At 60.3% G+C, this 15,213-nt stretch overlaps 1 protein-coding gene across 3 annotated transcripts in view; it reads left to right on the plus strand.

Annotated features, from left to right (window-relative positions):
• The first annotated feature begins 378 nt into the window (after positions 1–378).
• The window catches only part of AKNA (AT-hook transcription factor), a 51,203-nt gene continuing 36,368 nt past the window's right edge, over positions 379–15,213 (plus strand). For 2 of the 3 annotated variants that reach the window (XM_072727557.1, XM_026002819.2), the window contains exons 1-2: positions 9,489–9,619; positions 14,592–14,966. In XM_072727557.1, the coding sequence (XP_072583658.1) occupies positions 14,705–14,966 (262 nt within the window). In that variant the 5' untranslated portion in view covers positions 9,489–9,619; positions 14,592–14,704. Of the gene's footprint in view, positions 400–9,488; positions 9,620–14,591; positions 14,967–15,213 lie in introns of those variants that run through there. The other variant, XM_072727558.1, reaches the window with a different exon arrangement.

Consider the following 15,213-nt stretch of genomic DNA (forward strand, 5'->3'; position numbering starts at 1 on the left):
TCTTGTTACTGCTCTGAAGCAGTCCGTGGGGGCTGCGAAAGCTGCGGTTGCTGCGACCCTGCACACGCGCTCCCGGAGCCCCGCGAATTCCCAGCTGGGAGCGCTGGACGCGGGGGGCGGAGCCTCAGCGCCGAGGGGCGGAGTCCCAGCGCCTAGGGGGCGGGGCCACAGCGCCTAGGGGGCGGAGTCCCAGACCCGAGGGGGCGGAGTCCAGCTCCGGGGGGCGGGCCGCAGGAGGCCGCCTGGCCGCGATTGGCGGAGCCGCCCGAGGCCCCGCCTCCCGGGCCCGCCCCGCCCGTCAGAGGCCGCCCCGGGGATTAGGCCCAGCGGCCGCCCCGCCCCGCGCGGGGATTGGCGGCCTTTGTTTGCCGCTCAAGTCCAGGAAACCCGCGGCGGCAGGTGAGGCGCGGGGGGGCGCTGCGGCGGGGCCGGGGCGGGCGGCGGCCCCTCGCCGGCCCTCAGTTTCCCGGTCGGGGGAATGGGGAGGGCGGCGGGCGGCGCCCTGGGGCTGCGATCCCGGGGGCCGCGCCGCTCTCGGCCGCTCCCACGTGGGAAGCCCCGGCGCCCGCGAGCAGTCGGGGCGCGGCTCCCGGAGGGGGCGGGGGCGCCGGGCGGGCGCGGGGGTCCGGCCCCCCCCCCCGCCGGCTGCGTCCCGCGCGGGCTCCGCTGGGCCTCAGTCTCCACCTCCGCACAATGGGGGCGTTGGCTTTCTCTGTCTCCAGCTGCGGCTGGGAGGGGAGGGGTCCCCGGGGAGCCCGGGCTGGTCCTCGCGGGGCCTCGGGCTGTGTTGGGTTGCGGGTGTGGCCCGGGTAGCTGTGGTTACCCGGGAGGTGGGACTAACCAGTCCGGGATTTGCGCGAGGTCGGTTCACCCGGCAACTGCCCGCGTAGCCTGACGACTCGGAGCCGCGCACCCTCCCCGGACGCCTAACGCGAGTTTCTTTTCCTCTTTTTTGGCGGAGGGGGCGGGGGGAGCGGGGCGGGGGGGGGGGCAGGGCCCGCACGGGGGTGGGCAGCGCTGACGGGGCTGCGAGCTGGAACGGACTGAGAAATGGGGCCAGGCTGTCCGGGTGCACAGATGGGGAGACTGAGGCCCGAGGCGCACAGCGGGGTGAGCGGCTGCGCGGGGAGGCCCTTCCCTGCCCCTTGCCGCGGCTTTGTGGGAAGACCCTGCGGGCTGGAGAGGATCCTTACCTGCGGCTCCCAGCTCCCAGCCATCAAGCTGCGAGGGCAAGAGGCGGACGGCAAACCCGGGCGGTTGCACAAAGAACTCAGGTTGCAGAGAAAAGACACTGTTTCTGTCCTTTAGAACTGAAGAGCCTGGAAACCGAAGCCTCAGGGCTGAGGTTAGACACCTGCAGGGACTAACCGAGACCTTTTTTTTTTCTTTTTTTCTTTTTTCCTTCCCCAGGCGCCGCCTCTGGAGTTGGTGGGTTTTACTGGCTGGTGGTTTTGCGGTGTCAAGAAAGCAGCATCGCTGCCCATCTGTTTTGAGGGGGTCTAAGTGTGGCTCAGGGGGATGGACCCCGCGGTGTCTTGGGTTCTTGTTGAGTTTATTGTCCGGGGCCATCTCGGTTCTTCTGCAGGAGGGAAGAGGGGCCCACGTGGGGCCTTCGCCTCCCCAAGTCCAGTGCTTTGCATTCGAAACACGTGTTGGGAGCCCTTCTTGCAAGGGGATTTCATCAGCTCCCACCAGCCCGGGGTGGGGGGGGTGCCCGGGGTTAGCCTGGAGCTGGGGGTGTTCCTGGGCACGGCCGCCGTCCTGCTGAGAGCGGGTTTTGGAAACTGGTGCCTCTGCCAAGGACATTTCAATTTACCCCCAGGGACGGGGCTGGGGGGCGGGGAGAAAGTATTTTTAAAGCCTCCAGCTGAATGATCCAGCAAATGCCAGGTCCTTATTATGTTTCCTCAGTCCTGGGGGGTGGGACAGCTCCGGGGACGGGGAGTTAGGAGCCCTTGGTTTGGATCCCGCACCCAGCTTCCATTCTGAACACCTCAGTTTTCCCCTCGCTGAAATGGGCGCGGTGACAGCCACTCCGGTGTGGCTTCCAGGCCGAAGGGAGGTGGAATCCTAGAAGGTCACATCCCACGTTTGGAGAGGAGGCGTCTCAGGCCCAGAGAAAGGGAGTCCCGACGCTCCTGGGTACCAGCGCTGGGTTAGTGCTTGCAACAGTCTAGCCACCGCGCCAAGGGTTTTACTGCAGTGATTGAGGTCCGGGAGGCCAGGAGCTTTTGTCGCCAGTCACCTTCTGGGTGCCCAGTGCGGCACCCTGCACGTAGCGGACGTTTGGCGCATTGCTGTTGATCCAGATTCTAGAACTAGGTGCTCACATCGTCGCCATGAAGTGGGGGCTGTTACTGTCCTCATTGTAGAGACCTGAGAAGACTGAGGAGGTTCAGAGAGTTTAAGTCACCTGCCTGAGGTCACACAGCTTCTCACGGGGGTTAGTTGGTCCTTACTTTGGGGTGTGCAGGGGTGCGTCATGTTGGGAGAGCTGATTGTGTGCATGTTTCCAGTGCTAAGCCCCTGGTAGCACACTGGGTAGCTTGAAATTGGCCATAATACGGGTATTTACACTATGGAAATCAGGCCACAAATCAAGCTTTTTCTTTCCTTTTTTTTTTCTCCGAGAGCTGCATGTGACGCGTGTTGTGGGCTGGAAGGCCAGCATTGCTCTGCAGGGCAGCCAGGAGGTGGAGGGCTCCCAGCAGTGCAGGGGGCCCCAGGGGTGCCAGGCCAGAAGGCCCTCACCCTCCTGCAGCTCCCCCCGAAGTGTGGGATTTGGGGAAGGAAACCTTTGTGAGAGGAGGCCCCTAGGCTGTCACGTGAGTTGTGCAGTGCAGCAGCCGTCGGATGTGGGAGCCGGTCAGCCGGTCAGCGTGAGCCTGAATTGTGGGGCCAGAGTGTCTGGCCTTGAACCCGAAAGTGACGGCAGCCGTCAGCGTTCTGTAAGCAGGGAAAGGCTTGGCCAGAACGATGCCCTGGGAAGATTTTTCCCACACCAGCAGGGTGTGTCCAAGGGATGGGAGGCCGCGCCAGGGGCCGGGAGACTGGGAAGAGGTACTGGCCGAGCTGGGGGCCAGGAGGAGGCCAACAGCTCCCCTCCTGTGTCTCCTGAGGCCCTCCCGGGTGCTAGGCCGTGTGAACACTTGGTCCCCTTACTTTACGGGCTCACCCCTGAGGAAGGTGTTGCCCTCCGTGCAGATGAGGATGCCAGCGGGCTTTAGAAGAGCCACCAGACCTGGACCAAGGCCTTTCTGTCCACACCCTTTACATTTTTCACTCCTGGGTCCCTCCTTCATTCCAACGTCCAACCCAACTGCTGGCCCGGTGCCGGCCAAACTCCGGTGCCAATGTCAGGAGCGCCCCCTTGCTCCCGGGCCTGGTCCCCAGCCAGCCCCTAGACCCCCACCAGCATTCCCTATTCTGGGGGAGAGGCTGGCGATCAGAGCCAGACCGGGATGCCCTGCTGGCAATCTTCTCGGAGTCTTGAGTCCACAGCCAAGGACCAAGGACCAGGCAGGGCCTGGAGTCCCGGGACGGAGTCCCACGTCAGGTGCGGCCCCACCCAGGTAAAGGATTCATTTGGAGGGTAATGCTTGGCTTGTGGCTGCAGCTCCAACTCTGCCTGCCATGTGCTGTGTGACTATGGGCAAGTGCTTTAACCTCTCTGGGCCTTTCTTCATCTGTTAAATGCCTGATCATGAGGATCCAATCAGAGAGCACGTGTCTTACCCCAGAATGTTAAGAGTGGCTAAGGCTGGGATCGCTTCCTTTCCCTTCTGTGATTTTCATATGTTCCCACGTGTTGCGTAATGGCTCGATGTGCAGAAAAGAGCACGTAGTATCAAAGTTCAAAAAGAGGAAGAGAGAAAGCGTGGGAAGGGAATTACAGAATGTCACAAAGAGTGTCAGTGCTCCGAATGGCCTCAAAGGGCTCAGCCACCCTTCCTGACTTGCACAGGCAGGGAAACTGAGGCGGGGCACGCCCCAGGTCTCATCAGATCGATGCACTGGCCAAATATGGGGTGGAGGCTTTTGTTTACTTTGCTTGTTGGTTTTCTTTCAGAATAGTAAATAGTCGGCTCACAGCGTGGCTCAGTTGGCTAAACTGCGGACTCACGACTTCAGCTCAGGTCACGACCTCAGGGTCATGCGATGGAGCCCCGCGATGGGCTCCGAGCTCAGCTAGGTGTCAGCTTGGGATTCTGCTCGAGATTCCCTCTACCCCACCCCCTCCTCACATGCTCACTCTCTCTCTCAAATAAATAAATAAAATCTTTCTAAAAAAATCAGGATCTTTGAAAAAAAAAGGAACAGGAAATATTCATTTTACTATTTTGTGTATAGCAACTATGATTTTTCAAAAACCCGTGGAAGGAAAGAGTACGCTTACCTTTTATTATACTACTTGCTTCTAATCACTGTAAACATTTCCCTCTCGGTCTCCCTTTTCCCTTCTTCCTTCAGTTTTCTCTTCCTCCCTATTTTACTGTTTTGTTTTTTTTTAAGATTTTATTTATTTATTCATGAGAGACACAGAGAGAGAGAGAGAGAGAGGCAGAGACACAGGCAGAGGGAGAAGCAGGCTCCATGCAGGGAGCCCGATGTGGGACTCGATCCCGGGTCTCCAGGATCACGCCCTGGGCCGAAGGCAGGCGCTCAGCTGCTGAGCCACCCAGGCATCCCCGTAGGATTCTTTTTGAGTGAATCAAAAATATCATAATTTTTTTTCCACGATCCCCTATTATTGGACACTGGGATTGCTTTCGATCTTTTCACGTACTGCAAGCTTCAGTCGCAAATGATTAAGACTGTACGGTCTGGATTCAGACAGCTTGGTTCAAAGCCAGCCTCCTCTCCTGTGAAATGGGGATGCTAATTCCTGCCTCCTCGGATTGGCACGAGAATTAAATAAAGGACACCCGAATCCACGGAAAGGCCTTTACGTAATAGGTGCATGATGAAGTTTTGCTGTTAGCAATGAATTCCTGGCACAAATTATGCATTTTTGGGGGGGGGGGGGGGTGGACTCTTCACAAAGCGTGAATTGAAGAGTGTGGGTGTCTGTGTGTGCAGAGATGTGTGCATGTGTGTGTTTTCCTCCATATGGCCACATCCTCCTCGTAACCCATGTCTTGATTGGCTGAGGAAGGCCTGCCTCCTCTCCTCCTTCACTATTCAGGCAGTAGACACGGTGTCCATCTGGATTGGTGAACCCTGCGATCATTTGGGGGCCACAGGGAAAAGGGTCCCAGGGAAATGGCAGCATTTCTCTCCACTTGGGAGACCTGGCCATCCCCCTTTCTGTACGAGACCCAAAGCAAGGGCTGTGGCTGATACGAGGGAAGCTCTGGAGCCAGGAAAATTAGACCCGGTCCTGCGGGGAGCAGGCCATCTGGGTGTTTCACAGATCTGGCCAAAGTCATTTATTCATGAGCTCTGTGCCAGCTGGGCCGTGGGCCAGGACTTTATGTACATAGTCTCGTTTATCATCTCAATGATCCTGTGAAGTCACTATTACTCCCTCATTTTACAGGAAAAGAATCTGGGGTTCAGAGAGGTTAAGCCGCTTGCCCAAGGCCACACAGCTTTCAAAGAAAAGCTGGAGGTCTCTGCCCACGAAGCACATGCTCCATAAACCCCTGTACCGTGCGGCCTCCCATCACCATGGCATGTCCACCTGTGTTGGCAGGCAGAATCAAAGAACCCAGAAGATTTAGTGCTAGAAGGTCATTTCTGATAACCTCAGAGATGATCTCATTAAGCCCCACGGTTCCTAAGAGAAGGGAAGGCTATACCTTGGGTGTCCAGTTCCCCAGTTCTTCTTGGCTGGCTCCCCACATCCTCGCCTGCCACCCAGATTCCCTGTGGATTTTAACGACAGGGTAAATTCAGCAACTGGGGTTGGAAGAACCGCGTGACCTTCGGGAGGGTGTTCATTTCTTTCCCAAGGAAGGGAGCCCCGTGAATTCTGAAGGTGCCAGCTGCTGCTTTCCCCCGTGGAAAGCCTCGTGGTCCCACTGTAGCGTTCGGGGCACGTGGTGCCAAAAAGCAGCAGTGCCCATCCGGGTCCCGGGCCGTGTCCTGGGCTGCCCCGGAAGTCTTGGGGGGAAGGCAGACCTACCTTCTACTCCAGTCACCATGCCGGGCCCTTAGGTGGGGCTCAGGAGGAGTGTGGAGGGCGGGCGGAGGGGATGGCTGAGTGGTGGTGATGGGGGGGTCACGGTGCTGGGTCCTGCGGTCAGGCAGGCAGGGCTGTGTGGATGCGGCGTGCTGCTGGTACGAGTACTCGAGCCTGGCGGCCGGACGGTATTGGGTGGCCAGGAGCTACTCACTTCCCCATCTCCGGGCCTCGGTTTCCTCACCTGTCAACGCCATCACACTCCTGTCCCGCCCCTCCCCAAGGCTTTTCCGAAAAGCATCTAGTGCCAGGCCGAGAAAGCAGTTTAGAGGAGCCCCCGAAAGGCTGTGTGTGCAAGCAGAGCTCCATTATCAGGTTAGAACATTGGCTTGGTGGCTTGCCGCTCGCTGGTAATCAGCTCTACTCCTAGTCTCATCCTGCTCAGGTATTAATTGTCTCTCAGTGTGAGCACCGAGCATGGTTGCTAAGAGGCAGAGCTGTGTGCTTCAGTCTCCCCTGGTGCTCACCAGCTTTGTGGCTGCAGGCAAGTTGCTCGGGCTCCTGGGGCCTCTATTTACCCACCTGTAAAATGGGGATGTCACGCCAGCCTGCCTGGGTTGTGGGGGCCACAGCCAGGTGCGGGCGACCCGCTCGAGTCAGTAGGTCATCCCACGTGTATTTACTGCGCTTCTCCTGTGAGGCAGCAAGTCCTGCGCTGGGCACTGGGGATATGATGGCCAGTACTTCAGAGTTCCCGGTGCCAGAAAGAGACCTGAAGCCTAATTCCCAATCGATCCCGGAGGAGGGCACTTGGGACTGAGATCTACAGGTGGCCTGGGAGGTCCCAGGGAGAAGAGGTGGGGTTGGGTGATGACGGGGAGCACCGTGCGGCTGTCCTGGGAATAGCAGGGAGGACGGAGAGTGGGGGAGAGGCTGGAGCAGCGCCTTCTTGGGGTCTTTCTCAGAGCAGTGGGCAGGATCCGTGCTTGCAGGCTCCTGGTTTGGAAACTGTCCCTGTGGTGCATGTGAGGAACGGATTGGAGGGACCCCAGGGCAGAGCTTCCCGGGAGAGGCTGTGGCAGGAGCACCCATCCGCGTGGGTGCAGACATGGGACAGGTTCTGGTGAGACTGAGGAGTCGATGGATTGCTTATGGGGCATAAGGGAGAGGGACATGTCCCGAATGACGGTCGGTTCTGGCTTGTGCACCTGGGCAAGGGGTGGGCCAAACTAGGGAGGGGTGGGTTTGGAGGGTGGCGATGTCATGAGGTCACTTGGGGACACGTTGCTTCGGTTAAGTAGGATTTGGCCTGTGGGTGGAGTTGGGTGCCTGGAGGGGGCACAGCGGAAGCAGCGACAGGGAGGAGGGTTGGTAAGGCTTGGGGGGCAGGGGGCAAGGCGATGCTCGGAGGCTCTCTTCCTTGGTGTTAGGTGCCTGCCCCTAAGATGGGTTTGGGGTTATCCGGGGGCCGTGGGGCGGGCCTGGCGGCGGCAGCCACCTGCCATTGATGGGTTGCTGGCGGTGCTGCCTGGGTTAATGACCAGGGAGGGTGGGAGAGTGAGTGACAGGCCGTCAGGGGAGCCCGCCCCTCGCACAATGGCCCACATGGTCGCCAGAGCTGGCAGGGAGGGGCCTCATTAGGGTTTGGCTCTGCTCCACGCAGCCAGAACTCCGCCACCCAGATGTGGGGAGGAGGCAGGGAGGGGAGGGGAGGGCTGGCCTGGCTGCTGCGATGAGGGCACCTGGTTGTGGCCCTGGCTTTGCCAGATACAGCCTGACCCTGAGAGGGTCTGTTCGCTCACTCGTGCGTGTTCCAGGCCCCCAGCTCGGACGCCGTGGCCCGTGCGGTGGCACCTCCTTCTCCCTGCGTCACTGTTGAAGAAACAGGCTTAGAGCCCCGAAGCCTCCAGGGTCACAGACCTGGCAAGAGGTGGGGCCGGCGCAGGAAGCCAGGTCTACACGGACTCGGGATCTATTTTCCTCTCCTACATGGTGGTTCCCAAACCTGGCTGCTCATCGGAATTGCCCGGAGGGCTTTTTGGACAAAGCCGAGGCCAGAGTTTTTCCATTCTCTTTTTGTTTACTGAATCAGAACCCCTGGATCCTCGGCAGGGCTGGCTGAGGACTCACAGAGATGGGGGGGGGCAGGCTCAGGGCCCCCCCGCCCCCACCCCTGCTCCTGCCCCTTGGCTCCCTCTGCTCTGGGTGCACAGCCTGCTGTCCTCAGGGAAAGCCCAGCAGCCTCCCACCTTGCCCTTTGCACCTGCCCTTCCAGAGCCTCTGCTGCGGACCCTCCCTGTGGCTTGCTCCTGCCTCTCTCCTCCTTTGGTCCCTTGTTGGGATGTCACCTTCCCTCAGAGATCTTCCTGGCCGACCCCACACCCTCCTCTCCAGCCTGCTACTCTCTCAGATTCTCCCCCTGGGCCATGTATCCCAGCCCACCTGGGACGCTCTAGAGTTGCTGATGTCCAGAGACTGGTTCTGTTGGTCCGGGTGAGCCTCAGGCATCAGGATCGTGGATCAGCCTTGTCCAAACCTCTCTCCACGTTTGTCTTGCCGTCTTGTGTCTCTGTGGAGTGGAGCCTGCCGTGTTCCCAGCCCCGTGATAAGCACCCAGCAGGCGGTAGGAGCTGGGCAAGGACCCGTCGAATGAACGAGATGGGGAAGAGGGAAGCTGGGGGAAAGGCAGCTTGCCCTCTGGTAGGTCCTGGGCGCACAGCAGGAGAAATTCAGCTCCCCGGTCAGTCGCCCACCACCAGTGCCACCTACAGAAGCCAGGGGTGAGGACCGCGGGTGGGGCAGCAGGGATGGCCGCAGCCTCTTTGAGGTGTGAGGCTGCACGCAGGAGGATGGGAGAGAAAAGTCCGAGCTGGAAGGGTGCTGAGCGAGCGTGCAGGCTGGGCTCCCATTGTACAGATGGGGGTACCAAGGCCTGGCGAGGGAGGGAGCCTCAGCCCAGGCCATGCCCTGGAGGGGAGAGGCTGCAGTAGAAGCTCCCAGAAGGTGGAAGCCGCTGGAGGCCTCCTTCCAGGCTCAGCACGCTGTGTGACCTTGGCCAAGCCTCTGACCTTCTCTGGACGTCAGTCAGTACTTTGGCCCCGATGGGCCCGATGCCTGGATCCCTGACCTTGGGGGTCTGTGCTGCGAGTCCTTCCCCCTTCCTGGGGCAGTGAGACCCGCGGAGGGCCTGCAAGGGGTTAAGCTCCTCCTGCTGACTCGCAGAGTGCGCAGACAAACCCCCTCCTTCTGACAAACACTTGTAGGAAATCAGGCTGGGCGCTTCCTGCCCAGGCGAGGCGGCCTCAGCCGCAGCAGGGGCGGGGAGAGGTGGGGAGCGATGCTTGTCTGCGCGCTGCTGCTGCTCGGGCTGGCAGAGCGGCCTGGAGGCGGGCCAGGGCGCCATGGAGGCAGGGGGCTCCCCAGGTTCGGAACAAAGACTTCTCAGGCAGGTCCCCTGAGCCTGGGCCTGCAGGCCGGTGCTGGAGCCCGAGAGAGGTAAGGGGGTGAGGCGGGCGGGGCAGGCCGCCTTCCCTCTGGACGGGCCAGGCGCGGGCTCTCCGGACCGTCAGGGCAGCTGGACCAGCCCAGCCAGGAAGTCACAGCTGCCGCAGCTGTTCCTACTCCTCTGGCAGCTTAGGGAGCTGGCCCGCGGGGCCTGGGTCAGTTTTCGGGGGATCTCGTCAAGCTCCCGAGTGCTGGATCCCAGTCCGAGCTCCCCATCTGATGTCTGCGACCCTGGCCACGAACCGGTCCCTCTCTGTGCCTGGGGCGGCCCCATCGGCACTTGGAGAGTTAGTCCTGGGGCTGCTACAGGGTCTCAAAGATGATGCTCGGATGGGGGGGCTGGCCAGGAGGCAGCGGGGGTCCCCACTAACGAGCCGCCCCTCTGCCGCCGCCGCATGTAAGGGCCCAGAGAGGGGCAGACACGGCGACTCCGCAGGCTCCTGTCCCCAGAGCCGGGGCTCCTCGCCTTTCTCCTCCTGGGCCTCTGATGTTGGAGGGAGCTGGGGGCAAGAAGGGGGGCCATCTGGACCGGAGAGTGCTGGGGCTTCCTCAAGGCACTAATTTTTGGCGGGAACCCCTCGAGAACAGGAGGTCTGTGGCCTGCCAGCTGTGCAGGGAGGGCAGCCGAGTTGGGGGCTCTGCGCTCAGCCTTTTTGGAGGGGCCCAGTCACTCGCTACGAGGAGTCTTCCTTCCCCTTCACTGCCCGCGTCCCCCACCCCACCCCACCCCCCGCCCCCAGCCCAGGTCTGATGGTTTCAGAGTCGCATCCCTGGGTTTGAAGGTCTGAATCCCGCCCGAGCTGCACTTCCTGTCTGCAAGGTGTGGTGACAGCCCGCCACCCCTCTACGACTGCTTCCCCATCTGGGAGGTGTCAGGCCGAGGTGGGAGCAGGGAGGGGGCGCCCCGCGCAGCTTCAGAAGGCCTGGGGAGGCCGAGGTAGGTGCATGGCTGCAGCTGGCCGAGGAGAACCTGAGAGACTGAGCTGCAAAGACGAGGGTCCTCAGCTTTGGAGCGGCTGAAGGGGCAGAGAAGGAAGCCCTGCGGGGGTGGCCGGCCCACTCGGGACCTGGAGAAGGAGATCAGACCAGAAGGGGCTCCGTGGACCCTCGGGCAGGGGTGAGGAGAGAGGAGGACAGAGCGGAGGAGAGAGGAGCCATAGGGAAGGAGGAGGAGTGGCCGGAGCTTCCCCGGGAGGCCGGCTTCTGCGGGGCGGCAGGGCCTGCACCTGACAGCCCGGCGCCTGTGGGGGATTTCACACTCACAGAGCCTTTTCGGGTTCAGCCCCCAGTTGGTATGGCTGGGGCTTCCACCCACCCCCACCGCCTTTCCGGAGCAGCCCTGTGTGCCTCACAGATGGCTTTTGGCTGCCATTCGAGACCCTCTGCCCGCAGCTCTCTGTCAAGTTCTGATCATACTTTCAGACCTCTGGGCCATCGCCTATGCTGTTCCCTCGGCCTGGAATGCCCTTCCCCATTCTTCGCCCCCACATCCTCTTTGCCCAGCTTAATGCTTCCTTCATCAATAACCCCCTGTATGGTTACCCACCCCACCCCACCCCGAATCGAAACTTCGGAACACTTGGGCTCATGTCAGTAGTCCCTGTGTCTCCTAGAGTGCTTGGCACACAGCAGAAGGTCATGGGTTTTTTAAAGTTGGCTTGCACCCACTGGGTGTTCAGTGTCCGTCTTTGTGACTCTATAGTGGGTCCTCAGGAGGGGGGAGGGAGTTAACAGCTCCGAAGCTGTTGCCCTCAGGAGCTACAGTCACCCAGGAACCCCAGAGGTTGTTCAGCAACCACCCAGTGCACCCTCACGGGCAGTAACTCCTTGCAGAAGCTGGAGCTGGCGGTGCTCCCCCCCTTTTACAGGGAGAGGAGGTTCCACTCAGCCGTTGACGATGAAGCAACAGCACCAGACCTGCAGCCTGGTCTCCACCCCAGCGACTTCTCTGTGGGCCGCCCAGCGAGGCATGTCCTCATCCCAGCCCGAGGCTGGCACGTGGTTGGCACCTTAATGTGTTTGTCAACTGACCCTCTGACTGGCCGGCTGGCCCGGCCCAGGCTCCATGGCACCAGGCGCCAAGGCTTGCGTGGAAGCCAGAGGCCTTGCTCAGGAGAGGCTCACGGGTTTCAGGGCCTGGGGAGCATGTGCACAACTGCGGCCAGTGACCGCAGCTCCCTCTGCTCTGATGTGCAGCTGCCCCTGGTCGCAGTGAGTTTCAGCGAGGACTGAGTCATCCCAGGAGACAGGATGTTCCTCTTTGTACACTCCTGTGATTGGACAGCCGGCTGTGCCCCATGGCTAGAAAAAGCCCCTTTAAAAAGTCAAAAAACCACATGCCTCGCCAGCCACCCAGAAGTTGCCGCCAGATTTCGGGAAGAGAAAAAGCAATGGCCCTCAGCACCTCCAACACCCCCCCGAGTGGCAGGAGCCAGAGGCCTAGTCCACTCCCAAAGGGTGGCCTTGCCTGGGGTGGCCGCTGAAATGCAGATTCCTGTGCCCTATCCCAGGGCCACTGAGTCCGGCTCTCATTGGGTCAACCTAGGACTCTGCATTCTTAGAGAATTCTCAAGCACAGTCAAGCTAAAGGCCCACTGGCAGGGATTCCCGAGAGGAGTACAGGCCCCCGGACATACGGTATGGGAAGCAAGGGTTAGAGCTTCTCTGCTTTTTTTGTTTTTTTTTTAAAGGTTTTATTTACTCATGAGAGACCCAGAGAGAAAAGCAGAGACACAGGCAGAGGGAGAAGCAGGCTCCAGGCAGGGAGCCCAATGCGGGACTCGATCCAGGACCCTGGGGTCACACCCCGAGCCAAGGTAGATGCTCAACTGCTCAGCCACCCAGGCATCCCTAGAGCTTCTCTTTAAAAGATAGATTTAATATTGCATCTTTTTTTTTTGCACCTTTTCAAAAAAAAAATTTATGTTATTTTTCCTAATACATCAGTATGAGGATACGTACCTGTAAAGGTACCGAGAGGGAGAGAGAGCACATGAGAGCAAATATACTTTCCTGACGTGTTTTGTGATAGATAATTGGAGATGCCTGACCCAAATTAATAGTTTCAGGTCTTGCTCTGTCACCAACGAGCTGGGTGATCTTGGCCAAGTCACCTTTCCAGGCCGCACTTCAGTTTTCTCTTCTGAAAAATACTGTGCCTGTGACCCACTCGCCTGCTCGGGATGAGGGCAGAGGGAGGACGCCTGGCTTAGCGCACACAGCATATGCGGTGGCGGGGGTGGGTGGGGGTCGTGGGGAGGCCCGTGGGGTCATCTGGAGGCAATTCTGGGGGGAGAGGGGAAGACTGGGTGCAGGGGAGGGGTGAGGCCCCCAAGCCCTGGTGCAGGAGCAGGGGCGGCAGCCAGAGGCCGTAGGTGTGGTTCACTCCCTGTCCCTGTCCCTGCCCCAGCCCCAGGAAGGCTGCAGCCTCTCTTGTGATGCACCGTCCCCGGGGAGCTTTCTATCCAGAAATAGCTGCCTGCTCACTTTTCTCCACCGTGTAAGTCAAGGCTCTGAGCAAGACCCAAGTGCTCAGGAAGCTGCAGGGACACAGACCTGCCCGTCCTCCAGGGAGGCCTGGGATTAGACACCATCATCTAAGGGAAGAGCCCCGGCCTAGGCTGTGAGGTGACCTTTCACCCCAGCCTTGTGGGTGGCTTCGGGAGTGGGCCCTCTGCTCTCTGGGCCTCAGTTTTCACACCTGTAGAGCGGGGCTTTGGCGTGAGCTGCCCTGGAGCTAGGCAGGTGAGACCATCGGCTGGGTGCCTGCAGGGTGGGTGGGAAAGAAAGGAGACAGGAGATGAGAGAGCGGGAAGGGAAAGAGGGAGAGGAGGAGAGGATGGAAGGAAGGAGCAGCCCCGCCAGCCGTCCTGCTCTGCCACAGGCCCCTCTGCAGCCAGACTCCGTCTTCTGGCTCCTTCTCCCCAACCAGTCACAGAGGAACTTCTAAGCAGCCCCTGTGCTGTGCTGTCCTGAGCGGGGGCTGCACTGACTGGGACCCGAGAGGCCCTCCTGGATCTGGCCGTCCCCCTCCTTGCCCCCACCCGTATCTCGTTCCAAAGCATTTTCATCACCCCGAAAGGAAACCTCGTACCCGCGAAGCAGCCCCTCCCCATCTCGCCCTCCCCTGCCCCCCGGAACTGCCCGCCTGCTTTCCGTCTCTATGGATTTACCTATTCTGGATATTTCGTGGAAATGGAATCCTACGTGTGGCCTTCGGCGCCTGGCTTCCTTCACTTCGCCGAATGTTGGCAGGCTCACCCTCCGGTGGCGTGTGCCAGCACTTCTTCCCCCTCGGCCCGCCGAGCGGCGCTAGGTCGTGCGTGTGCACCACACGGTGCTGATCCACTCACCCGTGGATCGACATCTGGGCCCTTTCCACCTCCCGCTATTGTGAATAGCGCTGCTCTGGACGTGCGTGTACGCCTACCGGTTTGAGTACCTGTTTTCAATTATTTGGAGTGCTGGAATGTTCTTTTCACCCCCCTCGCAGTCTGCGTTCTTCAGGCCCGAGAGGGGGTCAGGGAAGGTTTCCCGGAGGAAGCGGCTTCTGGGCTAAGTCTTGCCTGCATCCCGGTCCTGCTCACCTTGATGTGTAGTTGCTGCCTCTTTGTCCGCTTCCGCCTGGGCTCTCGGTTCTCAGGGGGCAGGGCCGCTGTCCCCGCACCCATGCCTGGGGCCTGGCCCACCGTGGCCACCGCTAGCGCACAGGCACCTCTTGCCAGTGTGCTGGCCTCTGGCTCCTGACCCTGTATCTCGACTGATTTATGAAAGCCTTGAGGGAGAAGAGGAGTCATCCTCCTGGTTTCTCTAAAGAGAAGGAAGGTGGCGTGACTGGCCGGGGTCAGGGGCTTCGAGGGGCTGGAGCTAGGGCTGCCTGCTGCCAGCGTTCCTGTCGGTGAGCCGCTGTGAAGCAGGGAGGGGGCTGGACGAGTGATGCTGTCCCTTGGCTGTGTCCCCCCAGGCTGCAGGCAGGATGGCTGGTACTGAGAGGAGCTGGCGGTGACTCGGGTACCCACGGTGGCAGCTCCGTCTCCTGAAGATGAAGTGGCCCAGGTGAAGCGCAGGCTGGGCCCAATGGCCAGCTCCCGGACGGAGGTGCGCTGGGCCCAGCTGGGCCTGGGGAGGGGGCCCCAGCGGCGACGCTGGGCCTGGCCCGAAGAGGAAAAGGATGCCGACGGGAGCGGGGGAGAAGAGGGGCCCTTTCCCGGGGCCACCAGCCCCGAGCTCCTGGACGACTTCCGGCTGGCGCAGCAGCGCCTGCAGCCGCTGGAGTGGGACCCGGGCCCACAGCCTGCAGAACGCCAGGATTCCGCATCGGGAGAGTCTGCGGGCGAGGGTGAGACTGACCCCCCAGCGCCACCCCCGGGGGAGCCGGACATGCCACCTTCCCGTGGGAGGTGGGGAATGGAGGGTGTTTGGGTGATTTTTTTTTTTAAAAATTAAAATGCATAAAACCTATAATTTAAAAATTTCAAAGATTTGAATTACACAGGTAGTAATGTTCATTGCAGAAAGATCAGCAAATAGAAGCAAAAAGAGGAAAATGACTTATTATCCAGATAACTGCTCTTTTCCATATGTAT

The sequence above is a fragment of the Vulpes vulpes genome, chromosome 12, assembly GCF_048418805.1.
Source record: "Vulpes vulpes isolate BD-2025 chromosome 12, VulVul3, whole genome shotgun sequence".
Taxonomy (NCBI): Eukaryota; Metazoa; Chordata; class Mammalia; order Carnivora; family Canidae; genus Vulpes; species Vulpes vulpes.